Raw genomic sequence first — 19,046 nt, 5'->3', positions numbered from 1 at the left:
CACACACACACACCTACACACATTACTTACTTCACACCTCATATTGTACATATTTACTGGTTTTGCAAGCATTTGTTATGATTTCAAGTAAAATAATAGTTTGAAATCAATCTTTCTGTGCAGGAATGTATAAAATTCAAGCAACACTGTGAATGTCACTTTAAAGATTGCATTGTTCACGTTACCTCTACAGTAGTGATTCAGGAGGAGACAGAAAACCAAGCCAGTGATGGATCGAAGCAGGAAGTGATGGAACAGATCATCCATCTTAGGGATCCAAGTGTCCTGAAAATAAAACAGAACAGAATATGTGAATATGGTAATTAAAGGGAGATTAATTCAAGGTTTTTGATTTGCGACCAATGTGTGCTCTTGACTTTCCTTTCAGGATTAGAATCAGAGTCAAAATCAGACTGTTTTTGTGGCGGGTGGTTTTGGCGTACAATGTTCTGACCATGGATCGGTACAGGTCCTGGACGGAGAGAAAGTCAGTGGCAATAATCCTCTTTGCAGACCTGATTGTCCTCTGCAGTCTGTCCCTGTCCTGTCTGGTGACTGATCCAAACCAGACCGTGATGGACATGGTCAGGACAGACTGGATTATTGCTGTGTAGAAGATGATCAGCGGCTCTTGGTTGTACTTCCTGAGCTGACGCAGGAAGTTCAACCCATGCTGGTCCTTCTTTACCCTAGGACCCTAGGAACCTAAATGAGTCCACGTTAGGGACAGTGATGGGGGACTCTTCCAAAAGTCCACAGTCATCTCCACAGTCTTGAGCGGGTGGTTCTGACTGCACCAGACGACCAGCTGATCCACTTCCCCTCTGTATGCAGACTCGTCCCCATCCTGGATGAGTCCAGTGACGGTGGTGTCATCTGCACACTTCAGGAGTTTCACAGAAGAGTCCCCAGAGGTCCAGTCATTAGTGTAAAGAGACATTTTGTGATGGAGAAGCTCTGGGACGATGGTGATGAACATGGAGCTGAAGTTCACAAATTAGACCCGTGCATGGGGCTCTGCAGAGTCAAGGTGGTTGTTATCGAGCCATCGTCAGTGATAAAACCTGTTTGGTGAGCTATGGTTTAGAAGGATGGAGTTAAAAATAAATCTGCCAGTGCTACCCTGGGAATGTCACCCAAGTCCAAATATTATTTTTCCTAAACCATAAAGGATTTCAGGATTTTTACACTAAGGATCTGTAGTTGAGACTCTAACCCTAACCCCAAACCCTAATTCTAACCCACAATAAACATTAAAAGAGCCAGCTACTCCAGATGTATTTTAACGTTTACCAGTGGAGAGGTGGACTAAACATGTCCATCATGAAACACAAATTGTGAGGTATCACTAGTAAAAGTCACTTCAAAAGAGAAAAAGTGGGATTGTACGGGGAAATAAAGAGGTTCAACCAACACTGCTGCCATATGGAGGCTTTATCAAAGAACTAAACTTGATCATTACTGCTTTAACAACAGTCTGTCTACAGATTGTTGCCTCGACTGATCCAAACATTGTTTTATACTTTCACTTTTATAAAATCCCTCATCTCTCTGCTGTGTCTCTGTCTCTGTTACAGACTGATCAGGAAGCTGGTTCTGACATCAGAGGAGGAAAATTGAGGGACGTCTGGAGGAGAGGACCCACATCAACAGAGGCACAAACAGACAGGTGCAAATGAAACAACTGAATGAGAAAAGCAATAGATGCAACATGATTCACCTGCCTAAGACAGGTTGGGTGAGTTCTCCGTGTCAGACGCTGGTGAGGTTTTGGCTGAGGTCTAAAAACAAACAACCACACCCAGTAAGTCAGCTGTTAACAGAACGAGTCTCATACTTTCACTTTGCTCCCTCTACAGCGAGTTTAGATGATTTATATGTGAACCCTGCTGTCAGGATAGTTTTATACATTCACATCAGCAGCAAAGATGATGAATTAAATTACTACAAAGATTATCAATTAGAGTCCATGTATTTAAATGTGTAAAGGGGACAAACACTCTTAATAACAGACTTCCTGCTCAAAGAACCAAAATGAGAGAGCGCTGGTTCCACTGGCATAAGACACAACTAACTGGCAAAGACTAAGGGAGACACAGACAATATACATACACACTGGGTAAAATTAGGCACAGGTGAAAACAATCAGGTTGAAGAACATCACAACGGCAGGAGCTAACAGGAAGGGCCACCCAATTAATACACAAACGTAAATGATTAACAAAAAACAAATGTAAATGACAGAAAAATAAAACACAAAGCAAAACATGATCAGCTTTATTTTCTCGGTATGACAGCCTCTGGATTCACACTGTAACACCACTCCTCCTCTGTCTCTGTCCATCCCTGATAAACTGATGACGGGTGAGGAGACAGGAGCTGACACTGAACAAACAAAATGTTTCAAACCAGAGTCAGTGGAAGTAAAAGTCAAGTTAATTTCAGAGTTGATGTCAGAGGATTATACTTTATACATCTACTCACCAACAACAAGCTCAACAAACATCTCTCTATTCTTCTCTACAGCGTAACATCTGTTCGTTCCTTTATCAGACAGCTTCACGTCGAAGAATTTCAGTGAAATGTTTCCATGTTTCAGTTCATCAGGGAACAGAGATGTTCTTCCTCTGTAGGACGGATCTTTTTGCCTTTTAAAGTCTGCACCAGTACGCCACACCAGGACAAAGAGGTTTGACCTCATCCACTCCAACGTTGATTCAGAAACATCCACTGAAGGTTTGATTTGACACGGTAGAACAACGTCATCACCAACTCTTGCTATAATTGGTTGAAGTGAATCCACTGACTCAGACTGACCTGGAAAGAAAAACAGAGGTCCTGCAGTTGAGTTCTGCACGAGAATTAATGGCGTTAAGTTTATGGAGGATAATCAGAATCAGAATAGTTCCTTAACCCTTTAAGACCTTTAAGCACATAAAAAAACTTGAGATATCTGAATTACCGTAACTCACCAGTGGTCAAAATTCAAAGTGAGGCTGAACACTGAGAAGTTGCCATTATAGTAATGATGATGCAAGACCGGGGAGATACCGGAAGAGAGAGTTGTTTGGAGGAACTTGTTAGTAAAAACAAAGTTAGTTATACCCTTGAGATGTCACAAAGATCCTCCAGCCAAAAGCACAACTTCCCAGTGTTCAGCCACACTTTGTGTTTTGTCAGCAGCACAAACGACTGTGAGTTACGTCAATTCAAAAACCCGGCTTTAATGTATCAGTAGCAATCCGTTCAGGCTTTTAAGGGTTAATCTTTCAAAGAAATTATTATGATCAGTTACCACAAACATTTAGTTACAAGGAGCTCACAGCACATGCTGGAAACTTCACTTACATTTAGAACTCACAGATAAGTACAAGTGAGTGACAGATTATTTAAATTGTTCATATGTTACCTCTAGAGTAGTGAAGCAGGAGGAGACAAAAAACCAAACCAGCGATGGATCGAATCAGGAAGTGATGGAACAGACCCTCCATCTCAGGGATCAGAGAGTCCTGAAATGAAACAGAATATGTAAATACAGTAATTATCAGACAATTAATTTTTCAATTATATCATTGATTGGGTTTCCTTTCCTGTTGCAATTAGAGCCTTTGTCTGTTAGAAAACCTGTTGGGGGGGCTCTGGTTTAAGAGTATGCAAGAGTGTCCCCCACTCAATATTATTTATAATGAAGGATTTCAGAATTTCTACACTCAGATCAGTTGATCTAACCCTAAAACTAACTGTAACCCTGGCATACAACAAATATTAAAAGAGCCAGTTACTCCAGATGTATTTTAAGGTTTACCAGTGGAATGAACATGTCCATCATGAAACAGAAATGGTGAGGTATCACAAGTAAAAGTCACCTAGGGTTGTACAGGGAAGTAGAGAGGTCCAAACAACACTTTATTCTCTCAGTTTCTAAATGGCAGAATAAAAATGTAAGATCAAATGTTTGAATAAAACCCCTCATCAATTGACAGTACCGTACGATCACTGGAGGATTTAACAAAGAATACGTCAGTTTTTAGTATCAGCTACCTAGCTGGCTCAACTAAACGAAACCAAACAACCATTCTACAGATCGTTAGTTCAACTATTCCAAACTTTTTGTTTCATACTTTCACTTCTATGAAATCCCTCATCTCTCTGCTGTGTCTCTGTCTCTGTTACATACCGATCAGGAAGCTGGTTCTGACTCCATCAGAGGAGGAAGGTTGAGGGACGTCTGGAGGAGAGGACCCACAAGAGGACGATCGGCGAAGTCACAAATAGACAGATGGAAAACAACTTAAAGAAGTAAGAAGGAGGAAATGGAGGCAAATGATTCACATACCTGAAACACATCAAGGGAGTCAGGTGAGTCAGACATAGGTTAGATGAGTGCTCACACTCATTGGCTGGAGACAACAAAGAAATAGAAAGATGAAATAAAAATACTGAAACAGAGCAAGTCAGACAGAGACAGACTTCAAGTTTCAACATTTCATGAGTAGTTTTAAGCTGCATGTATGAATCCTGCTTTCGGGAGTTTTAAACATTCACATTAACAGCAGAGATGAAGTTTAAATATGTTTCCTGCTTTGGTACTTGTTAGAATGATTATTAATCAGAATATACAGTAGTGTTTAAAAGTGTAAGTGAACTTCAGAATGTTCTGAAAATAATTCTACCTCAACCTCAGTGCATTTTGACCCAAGTCGTGAAAGACAAAGGACAATTTGTTTATTTAATTATAATTTAATTTAATTTATCCTCTCATCAACTGATGCTACAACATTTCTGTTGGATTAAGGTCAGAACTTTGACTTGTTCCTGATCATTTATCTTGTTCTTCACTGGTATTCTTGGGCTCATTGTCTTCCTCCATGACCCAGTTTCTCTTCTCATTCAGCTCGTGGACTCATGTCCTGGCATTTTCTTTTGGAGTTCACTGGTAGAGTTCAGAGTTCATCGGTCCATCAGTGATGACCACATTCAGCAGAACAATCCCAAACCAGGACATTAGCGCCCCCATGTCTCATGTAGAGATGAGGTTCTGATGCTGGAGCATGACGATGCCCAAACATTTAAACTATTCTACTCTGGTCTCATCTGTCCACTAAGCATTGTCCCACATGTTCTTTGTGGACAGAGAGCAGTGTCTTTGGTTGTTGAGTGGATTCGTCAACATTAACATCAGCCAATGTGAGAGAGGCCTTTAGCTGCTTAGAAGTTCCCCTGGGTTCCTCTGGTTCCTCTTCCACTATGATGGAGTGATGTTTGTTGGTGGACCACTCCTGTGGAGGGGAACAGTCGTCTTCAATCTGTCTGACTCTCTGTGGATTATTTGTGGCTTCCAGACTCTTTAGAGATGGTTGTGGAACCTTTTCCAGCCTGATGAGCAACAACAACTCTTTTTTTATCCAAAAAGAATTTCTTGAAGATGCTTCGCCACTCATCCAAGTAGCTTCTTCAGTTCCGATAGACTAGTGGGAAATTGAGATTTAAATAGGAGAAACCTCTTTGGGTACACCCACCAGGAACTTGCTTGGCCAGAAACTGGGGTCAGTATTGCCATAAGGGCTGGTACTTATTTAAATCTCAATTTCCCACTAGTCTCTCAGAACTGAAGAAGCTACTCACATGAGCAGTGAAACGTCTTCAAGAAATTCTACAGTTCCAGTTGTCTTTATTCAACGCCTTTTGGATTACAATGACCTGGATGACTGAGGACCTTCACAGACAACAACTCTTTTTATGACCTCCTCAGATCAGAGCTCATTTGTCTGTTGTCATCACACACTTTAACACAAACATATGTTGTGGAGACAAATCCCTGATTTACAGACACTAAACCAGGAACTGAACTAAAACCCGAGTCTCATCACATTGATGGAAACACTTCTGAACTTTTGATCTTGACCTTTAAATTAACTTAATCCGAGTGGTGCTCCTCACTGATATGTAATATTAGCGCATGTTCTTGAATAATCAAATATACAATTTTAATAATTAAATAAAGGAAATTCTGCCAGTTGCAAAAAAAGTGCACTCTTTATCATACACACCAGTCAATAAATGGAAGAATATATCTTTATTTATCAAATCGTAATCACATTTAAGCTTCTCAAGGTAATTGTGAAAAAACTGTATCAGTATCTGGTTCCTAAATGATCATATGTCTTTATTATATAAACATTTACAATGTGTAAAAAAGCAGAATTAAAACATAAAAATATTAATTCTGTCAGATTTTAACAACATAAAACACTGACGTCATCCTGTAAAAGTCTTTAAACAAACCAACGTTCACATCAAACTTGACTAATCCAACAAAATGGAGCCAAGTGTTTCCAGAGACTTTCTCTGCGGTGTGTGGTTTATGCAGGAAGATCTGAGTCGTGCTGTTTCTCATCTATAATGTTGCTGTTTGCTGGATTACTGAACTTTATTGAAGGAGTTCAACTGGGAACTATTTCACTGCAGAGAGGCCTGGACTCTGTCTCCAGGCATCCAGGACTTCAGCTCCTCCCACACCAGGTCACCAGGGCCAGCAAAACTCTCGTCATAGTCTGGACCGTATAACTGTAAATGTAGTAAATCCAAAGGTCACAGAGTCACAGTCAGAAAATAATAATTAGAAAAACTGAAGGAAAAGTAAGAAAATGGAAAATATAACAACATCAATGAAACATCTACAAAGACTCACAGTAACAGACTCTCCAGCCTTGACGTCCACTGATAGATCAAATGTGTATGTGATGGGTTCACTATTGTTGATCTGGACTTTTAACTGACGTCCTCCCAGTGGTTTGTCCTGCAGGACGGAAATGAAACACAAGAAGAAGAATGAGACACAGAGACAGGAACAAATGAATGTTGGTGTCTATTAAACCTGTTGAATCAATAGTTTCTATGAAAAGAAATGATTCTTAAATCAACATCACCTGATCAGACTCGTTTCTTAGACAGATAAACTTGTAGTTGTCATTAACCACCACATCGATGTCTCCTGACGTCTCCTGACTGTCTGAGCTGCTGTTGTTCTGTGTTTGTTCAGGTTTGGGAGGAGACGACATCCACAGATTAGTCCTTTCACATCTGTCAGCTTCATGTTCTGTCTCTCAATCATTCAGAGAACTTTTCATCTTTAAACATAAATGTGATGAGGAGGTAGGACCTAGAACATGAGGAGCTTTAGAAACCAATCAAAGACAGACAGACAATGACAAGTCTTTCTGCTCTTAGTTAACATCATATTTCTAGTGGGAGGTTTGGCTGTTTTCAGGAAGGATGTTTGTTAAAGTTGAATAAAAAGTTACAGCAGATGATTCATAGTTAAAAGAAGAACCTCTGTACTGGATTTCTCTCTCTGGAGAAACATGAAGAGAAACATTTAGTTTAGTTTTTGTTCTGATTTAAGTTGGAAACTACTCTCCAACTGAAAGTTGTTCATTAAATCTCTAATAATTTATGATTTAGGGCTTAAAGTCAGAATTGTAAGAAATGAGGAACCTCTGTGTTGTTGGTTTCCAGCTGCTCTTTGACATTTTGACTTTTCTCTTGTTGTTGTTCCTCTTCTTGGTTGATCTGCTTCATTAACTGGAAAAAGAAAGAAGAGATTAAGAGAGATTTAATGTATTACACTCATTGTTATGAACTAAATAGTTTTTGGTTCATATTTTATTTGTAATTAACATTGTATTAAAAAGTGCTGCAGTTTGAGTTTCTCTCCCTTCATCCATGAGATTATTCTTCACCTCATCGTTCTTCTTCTCTTCTTTGGTCTTATTTTGATCATCAACATGAGGAGAAAAGACAGAAAGAGAAGATGAGATTAAATATGGATCTCCTTCATTAATTTTGACTCGTAAAAGAAGTGCTGACAGACAAACGTCAGGATGTGTAAAGAAACACTCTGAAAGACCTTTAATAGAAACAGATGAAAATGCTTCATAGCTCAGAAGAAAAGAGTTGATAAATCAGTAAAAGATGTTTAAAATCTGTTTTTCTGGTCTTAGTCCACATCCATGTGTTCTTATATGTTGTGTTGTGTTGTGTTGTGTTGTGTTGTGTTGTGTTGTGTTGTGTTGTGTTGTGTTGTGTTGTGTTGTGTTGTGTTGTGGAGGTAGGACCCAAATAAAGACACCAGAGGAGGAAACAAAAGAAACTTTACTGAAAACTAACTGAAGCTGGAACAAAAAGTAGGTTATAAAAAAAAAACACAAATACAAACATAGATGAGATCCACAAACTAAAATCAAAACAAGAACTCAGGAACACAAAGGAACATGAGGAACTATCTCACGAATCTAACAAGCAGAGAGAAGATGTTGACCACCAACATCAACCTCCTTAGAACAAGACAATGATCTGAATATTAAATGAAACAGAAACACATTGAAATGAGAACAAACTGGAATCTGATAGAAACTACTAACCTCCTCCTTCTTCTTCTTGAATCTAGACGACTGAGAAGAATGAAGAGAGATCAGTAAAGATTATAAATGATGGACAAACAGATTGTATCATAGTTCTTATAATGTGATCACTTACCCTGAAAGGCCAGGAAGACTTGGAAGCAGCAGCTTTGTTTTTCTCCAACTGGAAGAATTTATTAAAGTCAAACAAAAAGATTTTATCATCACTGATTCTATTTCTTCATGTCAGACTAAACAACACATATGACTTTTAACCTGAAAGATGAATTCATATAAAAATTTGTTTCTGGAATAAACTACTTCTCTCTCCATGTCTATGAGCTTGTTTTTCACCTCATCTTTCATCTCCTCCATCTCTTTGTTTCTGGTCTCCAGCTCTTTGTTTCTGGTCTCCAGTTCCTCCTCCAGCTTCTTCTTCTCCTCCTTTAGTTCAATGACCTGAGAGGAGGAGAAAACCTGCAGTTGTATCATTTCACCAGTAGATGGAGCAAAGTCACAGTTGTGTTGATCAGAGGTCAGTCCTCAATAACACAATGATAGTGTTTATGTGTGTGTCTCTACATGTTTCTCCAACTCTTCAGTCTTGTTCTTCAGTTCTTCTTTGGTTTTCTGCAACTCTTCTTTAATCTTCTCATATTTCTCTGTCAGCTATCAGACAGACAGATGGATGATGATCAGTCAGCAGGTTTACTGATGTGCACACATTTAACTTTCTGTGTGTTGTTGTTTCTTGTGAGAATGATGTGTGTGAATAAACTACTTCTCTCTCCATGTCTATGAGCTTTTTCTTCACCTCATCTTTTGTCTCCTCTAGCTCTTTGTTTCTGGTCTCCAGCTCTTTGTTTCTGGTCTCCAGCTCTTTCTTCAGCTGATGTTTCTCCTCTTGAAGCCTCTTGTTGTCACCAGTTAGTTTTTCCAGCTGAGGAGAGAGAAGACAGAAAGAGGAGATGAGATTAACAACAGACCTCCTTCATGAATGTTGTCTCATTTTTGCTTCTTCTTGTGTGAATCAGTAAGAGGGAACAAATAAAATACTTCTTGGGGTTCATGGATCTTTGGATCAGTTCCAGACAGAGAAACTTTCAAAACTGTCTTTCTGCTCTTTAATTGTGATATTTCATCTTCTTTTACGTAGTCGTTGAACAATTCAACTGTTGATGCATGAGGACCAATCAGAGGACACAACGTCACAGAAAGTTTCTGTGAAATTGAAAATGTTCAAAGGTTGTTGTTGTTGTGTCCCATAGAAGGAGATATACAATTAGATTTAAATGTCTTCCTTTGCTATCGTCTGTTTCTATTTGTCCATGTCACACTGGTTTAGTTGATCTGAAGGAGGTATTGATATGAAGAATCTTTGAATGATGTGTGTGAATAAACTACTTCTCTCTCCATGTCTATGAGTTTGTTCTGCACCTCATCTTTTATCTCCTCCAGCTCTTTTTTTCTGGTCTCCATCTTCTTCTTCTCCTCATTTAGTTCATTTATCAGAGTAAAAGGAGGTGAAGTCCAGATTCTTAACAGTCAGAGCACTAAGGCACTAAGTGCCGGCTTAGGACCCCGGCGTCACTAAGGGGGCCCCAAGAGCAATTAACAAAGAAGAATTTAATAAATTTCACCAGTAATGTGCCTCCTACCTTGTGCTCACTGTGCATCCAAAGGGCAGGTAGTTGAAGACAAAACAAGATAAAGGTTTATTTGCATGTCTTGGTGATGGAATGTTTATGAAAGATATTTGCGAGGCCGTCTATAGCAAATTAGCTGTCTAACAGAGAAATGTAACACAACTGTCTGGTTAAATAGTTAAATGTTCATGCTAACATTTGTTTTTGTGTGATACTGAGATCTAACTGCGACTGAGTTGATTGTTGGGATCAGCCTGTATTTAAAAAATAAATAAAGTTTTTGCTGATGTTTGATAGCAACATTAACATTAACTTTGGATTCTTGTTACCTTCTTTCAGAGAACTCATGTCATTATATAAGTGTTTGCTTGAATTTGTATTATTTTATTGAATTCTGTCTTTTTGTACAATTAAATTTGTCATTATTTTTATGTATGTAATTGATTTTATTTGTTGTTGCACTATAAATTGTTTTTGCACATTACTGTTGCAATTTTTTGAAACCGAACATAATGAATCAAAAGTTATCATGTTTGTATATTTTAACTGATTCACAGTAGTTTTGTGTAAAAACATGTCAGATTGAAAATAGGATAATCAGAGCTGCAATGAGTTTAAAGTAGTGAATATCAACAATCAACACCACTGACAGAAACAGAGAAGCCCCAAAATCTGATTTTGCTGAGGCCCCCTTGGAGGTTTGGGCCAACTCTGAGTCAGTCTCTAACTTTTCCAGAACATATTCACTGTTATCTACTGTGTGGATTTTAAATGCTGTTTATTCCTGTAGTTCTATCATTTTACCTGTAGGTGGAGCAGAGTTGTGTTTGTGTTTTGTCAAACTCCACCAGTAGTTCATAATAACAGAGAACTCAGTCTCTCTGAGATTAGAGTCAAATATGTGAAGGTTTCTGTGTCTGATCAAATCATTTCTTTGTTAGAATTTTAGATATTATGTTCAAATTATATTATGTTTAAACACCAAGTTCCTCTGACTACTGTGTGGAAATATTGAATTCACCAACAACTGTTGTTGTTATAATCAAAGTGTTGTTGTGGTAGGCTATTGAAAATCAACTGAATGTGACATCAGGCCATCTTCTCTGTTATTTGTTCAAGTAGAGGGCAAAAAAATATGAGAAATATTTTCTTTTTCCTTTTCAGTCAAGGAGGTGTTGTTTTGAAAATTTAGTGTGTAGTTATGTACAAATTCTGTTGCACACTTTCATGTAAGAAAAAAAACAAATAAAACCTCCTCCTTCTGTCTGTTGACAACTGAGAAGAATGAAGAGAGATCAGTAAAGATTATAAATGATGGACATACTGATTCTATCATAGTTCTTATAATATGATCACTTACCCCGAGGAACCTGCTTAACTTGGAAGCATCAGCATCATTTTTCTCCAACTGGAAGAATTTATTAAAGTCAAATAAAAATATTTTATCATCAGTGACAACACATTTCACATTTCACAATAAAAAGATTTTAGCTTGTCTACACTTGATTCTTTGATGTTCTGAGTGAATAAACTACTTCTCTCTCCATGTCTACGAGCTTGTTTTTCACCTCATCTTTTATCTCCTCCAGCTCTTTGTTTCTGGTCTCCATCTCCTCCTGCAGCTTGTTCTTCTCCTCCTTTAGTTCATTGACCTGAGAGGAGAAGAAAACCTGCAGACAGATGGATGATGATCAGTCAGCAGGTTTACTGATCAAACTTTCTTCAAACTCATCAATCTAAATCTTTCATCTTTTACTTCTTTAATGTTCTTATTTCTTCTTCCAAAAACCTTCATCTTCTCTGTTTCCTCTGTCAGGAGCTTTTCTCCTCTTTCTGCTTCATCTCTGGATCTTTTCTTGGTTTCTGTGGAAAATCAAAGCAGCTGAATTCAGCTAAAAGAGACGTTTGCTGGTGTTTTACATCATTAATGTGGTGACTCATCTGTAACTTACTGGTTCTATTTTGTCTCCACACAAAGAAAACACCTGCTAAAATAAACATGATGCTAACAGCTAAGCTAACAGCCAAACCAGTGTTGATAGGAACAGCAGAACTGGACAAGAAGAAATCATCTGAAATGAAAACACACAGAGTTACATGACATTTCTACACAATCACACACAAACTGTATCAAACTAAAATCATGTCATGGTCCGTTCTCTAAGCGTGTTCTACCTGGAACATGTATGTGAGCCTCTCTGGTCTGGTGGATGTTGTTCTGTTGGACTCTACAGGTGAAGCTGTTGTTGTGTCTCTTGTCCACAGTCACTCTGCTGCTGACAGTATAGAGGTCATCAGGACCTCTGACTGTCTCTGGAGGTCCAGCAGAGAGCAGGTTTCCCTCAGCGTCCAGCCACAACACCTCAGGCTCTGGATACCAGCCTCTGGATTCACACTGTAACACCACTCGTCCTCTGTCTCTGTCCATCCCTGATAAACTGATGACGGGTGAGGAGACAGGAGCTGATGCTGAGAAAGAAAGTATATCAAACCAGAGTCAGTGGAAGTTAAACTCAACTTCAGGTCAGAGTTGATGTCAGAGGACTATACTTTATACGGTTACTCACCAACAACAAGCTCAACAAACATCTCTCTATTCTTCTCTACAACGTAACATCTATAAATTCTTTTATCAGACAGCTTCACGTCAGAGAGTTTCAGTGAAATGTTTCCATGTTTCAATTCATCAGGGAACAGAGATGTTCTTCCTCTGTAGGACGGATCTTTTTGTATTTTAAGGTCTGCACCATCACGCCACACCAGGACGGGGAGGTTTGACCTTTTCCACTCCAACATTGCTTCAGAAACGTCCTCCGAAGGTTTGATTTGACACGGTAGAACAACCTCATCACCAACTCTTGCTATAATTGGTTGAAGTGAATCCACTGATTCAGACTGACCTGGATACGAAAATAGAGGATTATTGAGTTCTGCACTAGAACGTATGGAGTTAGTCTCATACATTTGTTGATTATTTTTGTTCACAAACTCCATCTCTGGACACTTTTTTTTGGTTATTTTTGCTGCTCATCAAAACATATTTAACTCAGCTGGATTCAGTTGTTCAGTTGATTCAAAAATTCTTTCAGTTTTAGATCTGGGACATCATTCATTAAAACTGGAAACCAAGATACACTCAAGGGAGCTCTGGATTCAAGTGAACCAGTTTATCCTTAGACAACGAAACAAATCCATCAGAGGCACAGCAGGAAGTTTAGAGTCAACAAATCAACAGTTTGGGTAGGGCCGCCGTTAAAAAATAAAATAAAATAAATAAAACTCCACAAGAGGAATTACTCATTGGAGCCAGTTTGATGGTTGTGACTGGAGACAGGAGGGTTTGGGGATAAACTGTCTGCTCAGATTCAGCCAAACGAAGCATGGACGGCACTTCACTGAACCCAAAACATTCTTCAAACAGCCCAGGAGATTTAGAAGCTGCATTTCATTTTATGCAAGGAGAAAACTAAAGAGCCACAAACAAATAACAGCTGAGGACAGATGAAATGCCACCAAAAGCAAAACCCACTGAAACTCTGATGAACCTGTTTCCAAGGCTCAGGTGTGTGAATTACTTGAGCAACAAAAGGCCTCCCATATGTCTCAACAGGAGAAAAACCTCAAATCCTGTGTTGAAATCCTTATTGATTCCTCAAACAGAAAAGAGTTGGGGAACTGATGAGAAAATCCACGATCTCGGGGCTACTTTGGAATTTACACAAAGGGAGTTTCATGACATCAAAGCCTATTACAAACACCTGCAAACAAACCAAAAATGATATGGAAACAGTCAGCAAAAGTGTTGCTACTCTCAGTGATAAGACTACACAGAAGGCCAGTCCAGATGAAACAATGTCATCACTGTTTAGAAACGGAATTAAAGACTCAGAGGCTGAAAATACGTCTGATTCTGAGGATAAAGTGAGGAAGCTGCTGGTGGAGAAGCTCCAGGTCTATCATTGTACAGCTGAGCTGGTCCCACAGGACTGGAAGACCTTTTTCATTGTCTACTAGATCCAGGCCAGTTTTTGTAAAGTTTCTACGTTATAAGTACAAATTGGAGGTTCTCAGCAAAGCCAAAGCTCTTAAAGGCATTAACATCTTCATAAATGAGGACTTTCCTGAAGCTGTCGGACTGAGGAAAAAGAACTCCTTCCAGGGCTGCTAGGGAGAAGAGGGACATTTTCTACCTAAGATTTGATAAACACACTGTGCACCTGTCATCCCAGAAACCTTCACAGGAAGGTAAAGTATGTTTTCTAATGGATAATTTCAATATTAAACTATTTAACCGTTAGTCCTGAACTGCTGAGTTTCTGAACATTATGTGTGCTAATTCTTTTTTTGCCTTCATTATTAAACCCACTAGACTGACTCCTTCATCTGCAACCCTCATTGATAACATATTTACTAACTCTTTCAACATTTTATGGAAGGCTGGTGTCTTTTATTCTGATATATCTGATTATCTTCCTGTATTTTATTTTGCATCAATGACCTCAGTTAGCTGTCAGGAAAGAGAGAACGTCTCAAGCTTGAGAGTCTTTAAAAAAAGAAATATTGACCGATTTGAGGGGATGATTGATAACATTCCCTGGGATGATATATATATTCATGCTCATGCTGAACAGGCATATCAGTCTTTCTTTATGCCTTTCAACTCTATATTTAACAAGTGTTTTCCCTTGGAGAGCAATCAAACTAAAAAGAATAGTACTACCAGAAAATCCTCCAAAAGTCTTTGCTAGTTAGGAATAGGTTGTATAAGATATTTATCAGAATACTGAATACTGATCAAAACAAATACAGAAAGATAGAAAATATTCTGACCCTTCTGATATTGCATGTGCTTTCAACAATTATTCTATGTTTATTCTTTGTTACTTATTTTAACAGAGCTTTTCCACTCAGTCTTAGGTCGTTGTTGTCTGCTCTTGTCCTTCATTGCCCCATAGAGACAAATAAAGGTTTTCTCAATATGGTGGTGCCTTAGGGTTTGGGTTAGGGTAATGTGTTATTGCCTGTAGTGTCTGTGAAGGCACCATTAATGCTCGAAGGAGGTTTTGGAGCGACACATGGTGCCATCCAACTAAAGTCTTTAGTTTATTTCAGTGAGAAAATGTCCAGACACATTCTCAACATTGTTCCAACAGTGTGATTTCATAGTGAAAGAGTGGGGATACTGCTTACAATGCAGACCTGTCCTCCAATGAAAATGTGTGGTGCATTACAAAGAGTAAAATACAACAACATAAATCATTGATGGAGCGCGAATGGGAAAGAATTGCAACTACAACTCTTCAACTATTAGTGTTGAGTGTTGGTTGAAGCAAAGATGATGGAAGACAGTGGTGAACATGACCTTGTCCTAGACATCCGTCTCAAAATGAATCAATATTTACTGAAAAAACATCCGTTTGAACATTAAATATCTGGTGTCTGTAGTGTATTACGTTTTCCACAACGTCCAACTTCATTGGAATTGGGGTTTGTACATGAGGAGCCTTTTTATTCAGGCTAAATCTTCATCCAGTCTCTATCACCACAACATCTGTTTTTAAACCCAACTGTTTTATTTTGATCCATATGTATTGTGACGAAGTCTAACTCCGACCTTTTAAATATTGTAGTGTTCATTAGTTACCTCTAGAGCAGTGAGTCAGTAGGAGACAGAAAACCAAACTGGTGATGGTTCTGAGCTGGAAATGAAGGAACGGACCTTCCATCTGAAGAATCAGAGGGTCCTGAAAAAGAAGCACACGATCCATCACAAGTTAATGTACAGTCATCTTTAAAAAGTTACAAAACACGTACATTATTATCAACAAGTCCTGACTTCAACTTCAATAAAACCAACAATAATCATAAAAACTATTGTAAAGCAGCAGTTTAGCATTTGACTTTTCGTGTGTGACAATGATACTTTCATTTCTGTTTCCTCTACAGTGAAGTTTAAACCTTCATATGTGAATCCTCCTGTTAGGATTATTTTACACATTCACATTTGTCACCTACAGTTTGTCCAACTTTCCAACGTCCTGTTCAAAGATCCAAACAACTGCATCAACACTTTCTCACTAACACAAAGGAATAGAAAATAAATCTCCACTCCACATTTCAATCTAGCTTTGGTTTAAAATCAGCAACAGCTCAGAATGAAGAGACACTTTGAGAAGAACTACTGAAGCACAGAAAAGATAAATCAACTTCAGAAGACGACGTACCTGCTGAGTGAAGTTTCTGTCATTAAACACGTCTGGAAATCATCCACCGACCACTGACCTCAACCAGCTCCAGATTATTAACAAGGTTTCATCTGTTAGATTCAGCTTTTGGTTCAAATAATATAAAAACTTCTAAATGGCCATCGAGGATCTCCCTGTAAACAGAAGAAACTCAGTAACCACTAAACAACTAACAACATGGAGACGTTATGTGTCGACTTTAATCAGTTCAGTTTAATAAGTGAACTTTGACCGTGTTGCCAGTTATAATATAATAAAGATTGTAGAGGCTGATATTCAGGAAACAGATTTCAGTTTGTCTGGAGACTGAGACTTTGGACCAGTCAGGCTCAGACATGAAGAACAGAGTTTATTGAGTATTGTAGGTAAACAGCTTATTAACAGATGTTAACAACTTGTTTCAGCTTGAAAATCCTTATATCCTCATTATATTCACCTGAAACTCTTTCCCTTGGGCTGAGCTTCCACAGCTTTTAACTTAGCTTTAACATTTTTAGCTTTGCCCCCCTGTAAAAGTCTTTTAAACAAACCAACGTTCACATCAAACTTGACTAATCCAATAAAATGGAGCCAAGTGTTTCCAGAGACTTTCTCTGCAGTGTGTGGTTTCTGCAGGAAGATCTGAGTCGTGCTGTTTCTCATCTATAATGTTGCTGGTTGTTCTACTTTGTCAAAGGATTCTGAAAATGTGTTTGTTCAGGTTTGATTTCCTCTGATTGGGAGGAGACGACATCCACAGATTCATTAGTGGTTTTATACGGGGGCCAACAGGGGCCAGTGCCCCTATAAAATTGCTCCTGGTCCCTGTTGTGGCCCCTGTGCTGAACAGATAATAGTTTTATTATTTTTTTATTGCAAAATGTGCTGACTTGAAGATCGGAACTAACGCAACAGAGCGTTCTACACAGACTCCTTGAAGTGCTACACAGTGTTACCTGCTTCTGAAGAACCGACAGAACGAATTTGGAACTTTGGATGTGAAATTGAACAGCCAGCAGCCCTGCATGGACTACTGCAAAGAGGAGAAGGTGTTTTACGCTTATTTACGTCTTGGTCTTGTGAATAAGCAAAGATTCTGAAGTCAGTAAACATGATGTCATGCTTGGGAAATGGGTGAAATAACCAACAGCATGTAGCTACTTGTTAAATGAAAAACTTGAATGGACTTCTGAGAGTAGATGCTACAATCCTCTCCATTTTCTTTTCAGTAGGCTATCATCATAAAACGGATCCAGAAGGACATTATGTCCTTTTTCTCCAGTTAGCAAAAAGCAACATAGGGAGAGTGAAGGAGATGAAGATAATGAAAGAGCTCAGGAGGAGAAAGAGACAGAGATGGAGAGAGAGACATACGTGGAGGCTGGACAGGTGGAAAGTGAGGCCTCTGAGAGTGAGGAGGAAGACATTCAGGATAAGATGGAGGGACAGAATGAGAGACAAACCAATGAGTCACTGGGACAACCACATTCATCATGCATGTCAAGTACAGCACCATCAGGTTTGTGATGTTGAACACGTGTGTGTGTGTGTGTGTGTGTGTGTGTGTGTGTGTGTGTGTGTGTGTGTGTGTGTGTGTGTGTGTGTGTTTGTGTGTGTGTGTGTGTGTGTGTGTGTAAGCAGTGTAGGCCTAATCACCATTCATATACCGCGTCCATGTAAAGTGTGAAGTCTGTCTTGAAAAATAATTAATAAATAGACGAGATAAAATAATAATGATAAATTACTGTTGTTCTCAGTTTCACTCTCATGTTTACTGTTTTCATCTTTCTCCAGATATCAGCAAGTTCATGGACGACACTCCAGTGCAGCCACATCTGAAGACCTTCCCTACCACAGTGATGGGGGACAGGAGGAGCAGTTTCAGGCCCAGCTGGAATGAAATCCACCCCTGGATTGAATATTCTGTGATGAGGGACTCAGTCTTTTATTATGCATTCCGCCATTTTAGCCCAGCAAATCTATGAGCGACTTTATGTGACTCACCACTGGGTTTTTAGAAACTGGGGAAAAAAGCGACTGAAAGAGATAAAGGTTTTTCAGTGCAGACAAAGTCTGACAGGCACAAGCAAGCAATGACTTCATGGAGGGAATACCAGAGGGCTGTCAAAACTGATGCAACACTGGCAGATGTCCTTAATAAGGAGTATTCTATACGTTAAAACAATTGGTGAAGAGCTGTTGCTGAAAACTATACAAAACATATCACAGAGACGATATGATGAATCTGAGGAATCTAACAACCAAGGCAACTTCAGAGAAAATCATGATGTGGTTGTTAAACACAGATTGGCCACTATTCGTAATGCAAAACATATAAGTAAAACAATTCAGAATGAGGTGCTTGATTGTTTGGTCAGAAAACGTTGAAGAAGTGAAAAAATAATTAATTCTTCAGTGTCACGGCAGATGAAACAAAAGATGCGTCAAAGCAAGAACAGATTTCTTTCATACTCTGTTACTATTACAATGGAGCCATTAAGGAGAGTTTCCTACATTTTGAATGTGCAGAGAGGCTTGATGCTGCAGGGATTATAGAAAAAATACTCCCGTTACTGGAACGTCATGGGCTTGACTATAAAAACCACCTTATAGGCCAAACATATGATGGCACAGAGGTAAAGAGTGGGAAACATTCAGGGGTGCAGGTGAGAATCAGAGATCATGCAAAATACGCCTTCTACGTTCACTGCAGTGCACGCTGTCTGAATTTAGTGCTAGTTGATGCTGTCACAGCTGTCCCAGAGGCAGAGGAG

At 38.9% G+C, this 19,046-nt stretch overlaps 1 protein-coding gene and 2 long non-coding RNA genes across 5 annotated transcripts; all 3 read right to left on the bottom strand.

Moving 5' to 3' along the window:
- Window positions 1–6,365: 6,365 nt before the first annotated feature.
- LOC125021057 (lamin-A-like) lies at window positions 6,366–8,083 on the bottom strand. The gene is made up of 4 exons (XM_047606863.1): window positions 7,498–8,083; window positions 6,930–7,028; window positions 6,692–6,799; window positions 6,366–6,567 (listed from the first exon to the last, which is right to left on the bottom strand). The coding sequence occupies exons 1-4, from the start codon at window positions 7,579–7,581 to the stop codon at window positions 6,460–6,462; spliced, it is 399 nt and encodes a 132-aa protein (XP_047462819.1). The 5' UTR covers window positions 7,582–8,083; the 3' UTR covers window positions 6,366–6,459.
- Window positions 8,084–9,289: 1,206 nt separating this feature from the next.
- LOC125020876 lies at window positions 9,290–12,289 on the bottom strand. 2 transcript variants are annotated; one of them, XR_007114283.1, is made up of 4 exons: window positions 12,224–12,289; window positions 12,001–12,120; window positions 11,409–11,911; window positions 9,290–9,342 (listed from the first exon to the last, which is right to left on the bottom strand). It is a non-coding gene; the product is annotated as an uncharacterized LOC125020876 (long non-coding RNA). The 2 variants fall into 2 exon arrangements; XR_007114282.1 differs by having other exon boundaries at window positions 9,304–11,911.
- A 169-nt stretch (window positions 12,290–12,458) lies between these two features.
- On the bottom strand, window positions 12,459–16,438 carry LOC125016760. Of its 2 annotated transcripts, XR_007113749.1 has the most exons (4): window positions 16,273–16,438; window positions 15,693–15,792; window positions 12,616–12,948; window positions 12,462–12,517 (listed from the first exon to the last, which is right to left on the bottom strand). It is a non-coding gene; the product is annotated as an uncharacterized LOC125016760 (long non-coding RNA). The 2 variants fall into 2 exon arrangements; XR_007113750.1 differs by lacking the exon at window positions 12,616–12,948 and having other exon boundaries at window positions 12,459–12,517.
- Window positions 16,439–19,046: the final 2,608 nt, after the last annotated feature.

Source organism: Mugil cephalus, chromosome 1 (assembly GCF_022458985.1).
Source record: "Mugil cephalus isolate CIBA_MC_2020 chromosome 1, CIBA_Mcephalus_1.1, whole genome shotgun sequence".
Classification (NCBI taxonomy): domain Eukaryota; kingdom Metazoa; phylum Chordata; class Actinopteri; order Mugiliformes; family Mugilidae; genus Mugil; species Mugil cephalus.
This window is presented reverse-complemented; position numbering and strand designations above follow the sequence as displayed.